General features: G+C 51.6%; 1 protein-coding gene across 1 annotated transcript; it reads right to left on the minus strand.

Moving 5' to 3' along the window:
* Window positions 1–310: 310 nt before the first annotated feature.
* On the minus strand, window positions 311–2,105 carry lhfpl4b (LHFPL tetraspan subfamily member 4b). The gene is made up of 6 exons (XM_070840026.1): window positions 1,887–2,105; window positions 1,297–1,501; window positions 966–1,045; window positions 668–815; window positions 545–582; window positions 311–463 (listed from the first exon to the last, which is right to left on the minus strand). The coding sequence occupies exons 1-5, from the start codon at window positions 2,103–2,105 to the stop codon at window positions 554–556; spliced, it is 681 nt and encodes a 226-aa protein (XP_070696127.1). The 3' UTR covers window positions 311–463; window positions 545–553.
* Window positions 2,106–2,559: the final 454 nt, after the last annotated feature.

The following is a 2,559-nucleotide window of genomic DNA, read 5'->3' on the forward strand; positions in this document are numbered from 1 at the left end:
GCTAACAATAAGCTAAGTGGACAAGGCCAACAAGGTACAACATGTAAATCAGACAGATTTGATGAAGTCTTAGTGCTACGCTAGGCTAAACACGCTCAATCAATAATCACAGACAACTGCTTCAAGGTTCAGATTTCCTGCCGACATGGTTGCACAAATGATTTTATAGAAGGTATTGAGGATGAAAGCTTCTCTCCTGTTTCTTATTTCAGTTCTTGCATAGCTCTGATGTTGAATGACTAAAACATTAGACAAAGATAGAAAATATTCACTATCAAAGACACAAACGTACACTTTAATAACTGGGTCACATGACAGCTCTGTTACATCAGAAATGCTGCTGTTGGTTCAGAACTGCATTTAAATGTTGTGTTTTTCATGCTGGAGGCCAAAAACCCTTCAGGACCAGATCTGTCCGGTCTGTCCTCCCGTTTGTTCGCACAAGAAGTGAAGACTGACCACCCTGAAGAGGAAGAGGAGGAAAAAGTGTGAAAAGACAGTAGAAGGAGGAAAAACAGCGACAGTAGAAGACGAACAGACTCACCTGGTGACTCTACGCCGACATCAGCAGCCCCGTGGTCACTGCAGGAGCACACAGGTTTACAGTTAGACACCTAAACAGCTAAACCTAACGGTACCCTTCCACATGTCCCGACCCCTCCCTCACCGTCCTTGGTGTCTGGCGGCAGCAGGGCGTCCTGTCTGTTGGCAAGGACGAAGGCCAACGTGGCCAAGATGGCGGCATCCAGAACGCCCAGAATGGCGAGGATGTAGGCCCAGTGGACGGAACAGTTACCTGGAGAGAAGCTGCCCACCTGGAGACAAACACAGGGCCAGTAAATCTACAGACATGAACAGGCTGCGTGCTAACAGTGCTACGTGCTGCGTTGTATATATATACAGTATATATGTATGTATATATGTCATTTTCTTTCACTATCATCCTGTGATCCTATGACACTGACCGAGTCTCCGCACAGCGCTCTCATCTCTGGACTCTCCCACGAATCTGGAAACAGAAGACAAGCCAACGCCAGACAGAAACCTGGGGACACAGACACAGAAAACAGGGGACAACCAGGAAGTTATATCCCGCTGGTTTCTGCCAAAAACAGGAAATCGCAGCAAAATGTTGCTGTTTTTAAATGCTGCTGTGATCCAGGAGGACCAGCAGTACCAGTAAGGCCAGTAGAACCAATAGGACTAGGACCACTAGGACCAGTAGGACTAGGACCACTAGGACCACTAGGACCACTAGGACCAGTAGGACTAGGACCAGCAGGACCAGGTACTGACCTGCGGTGAGCTGCAGCCATGCACAGATCTTGTAGACAGTTGCAGCGCTGCAGAACCTGAAGAGACTGAGACAGAGGACGCTGGTCCACACGGCCCACAGAGACACTCCCACCAACACCGCCACCGACTGGAAGGACGGCAGAGGAGACAGACTGGACAGACCACCACGACAGTCCGGGACCGGCCAGTCTGAGTCCACACACACCTGACAACACACAGGTATACAGGGACACACAGGTATACAGGGACACATAGGGACACAGGGACACACAGGGACACACAGGTATACAGGGACACACAGGGACACAGGGACACACAGGGACACACAGGTATACAGGGACACACAGGGACACAGGGACACACAGGGACACACAGGTATACAGGGACACACAGGGACACACAGGTATACAGGGACACACAGGGACACACAGGTATACAGGGACACACAGGGACACACAGGTATACAGGGACACACAGGGACACACAGGTATACAGGGACACACAGGGACACACAGGGTCAGTCCTTCACCTCAGACAGAAGTTAACAAAAGCGTTTCACTTTCAACATTAAATGTTTGTCAGGATCTCACCTCAAACAGTCCCAGGGTGCCGCTGGGGGGGGGCGGTCCCGCCCCCTGGTGGCGAGTGTCAGCAGTACCGATCCAGGACGGCTGCACCAGGACGACCACCTGGATGATGGCGAAGCAGAGCGTGCACACGGCCCACAGGACGCCGACCGCCCGGGCACTCCGAACAAACTCCGTCTGATAGAGACGAGAGAGGTCGGCGAGGGCGGGAGACACCGACATGACTGAGAGGGAGGGAGAGAGAGAGAGGGAGGGAGGAAGAGAGAGAGGGAGGGAGGGAGAGGGAGAGAAAGAGAGAGAGGGAGAGAAAGAGAGGGAGGGAGAGAGAGGTCCAGTAGATCACCTCAGCCAGCAGACACCAAACGGGCTGCAATGGCTGCAACGTGATCCTTTGGGACAACTGCACCTGATCACAGTAGGTCCACTAAAAGAGCTTGTTTGATCCACTGACAGGCTCAGAGTGTTATTCTAAGTGTGTGACAGCATCATGGAAAGGATCCCTACAGAGAGAGACCTGGAAGATCCTTTTGGTTTAACCACAAACAGCACACACACCAGACTACATTCACTAAAACAGGGATTTTAGAGAACAGGACACAGGAGCTGCTGCTCTGCTGCGGATCAGTTGGTTGGGTTTGCCCGTTTGGTGGCTGCTGGCTGAGGTGATCTACTGGAT

The sequence above is a fragment of the Pempheris klunzingeri genome, chromosome 11 (assembly GCF_042242105.1).
Source record: "Pempheris klunzingeri isolate RE-2024b chromosome 11, fPemKlu1.hap1, whole genome shotgun sequence".
Taxonomy (NCBI): Eukaryota; Metazoa; Chordata; class Actinopteri; order Acropomatiformes; family Pempheridae; genus Pempheris; species Pempheris klunzingeri.

Bases quoted from the DNA above. Each gene is read 5' to 3' on its own strand.
- lhfpl4b (XM_070840026.1), bottom strand. From the start codon at position 2,105: ATGTCGGTGTCTCCCGCCCTCGCCGACCTCTCTCGTCTCTATCAGACG. The intron at 1,046-1,296 runs GTCAGTACCTGG...CTGTGTCCCCAG, and splicing joins ATGGCTGCAGCTCACCGCAG to GTTTCTGTCTGGCGTTGGCT. The intron at 816-965 runs GTCAGTGTCATA...GTTTGTCTCCAG, and splicing joins GAGCGCTGTGCGGAGACTCG to GTGGGCAGCTTCTCTCCAGG.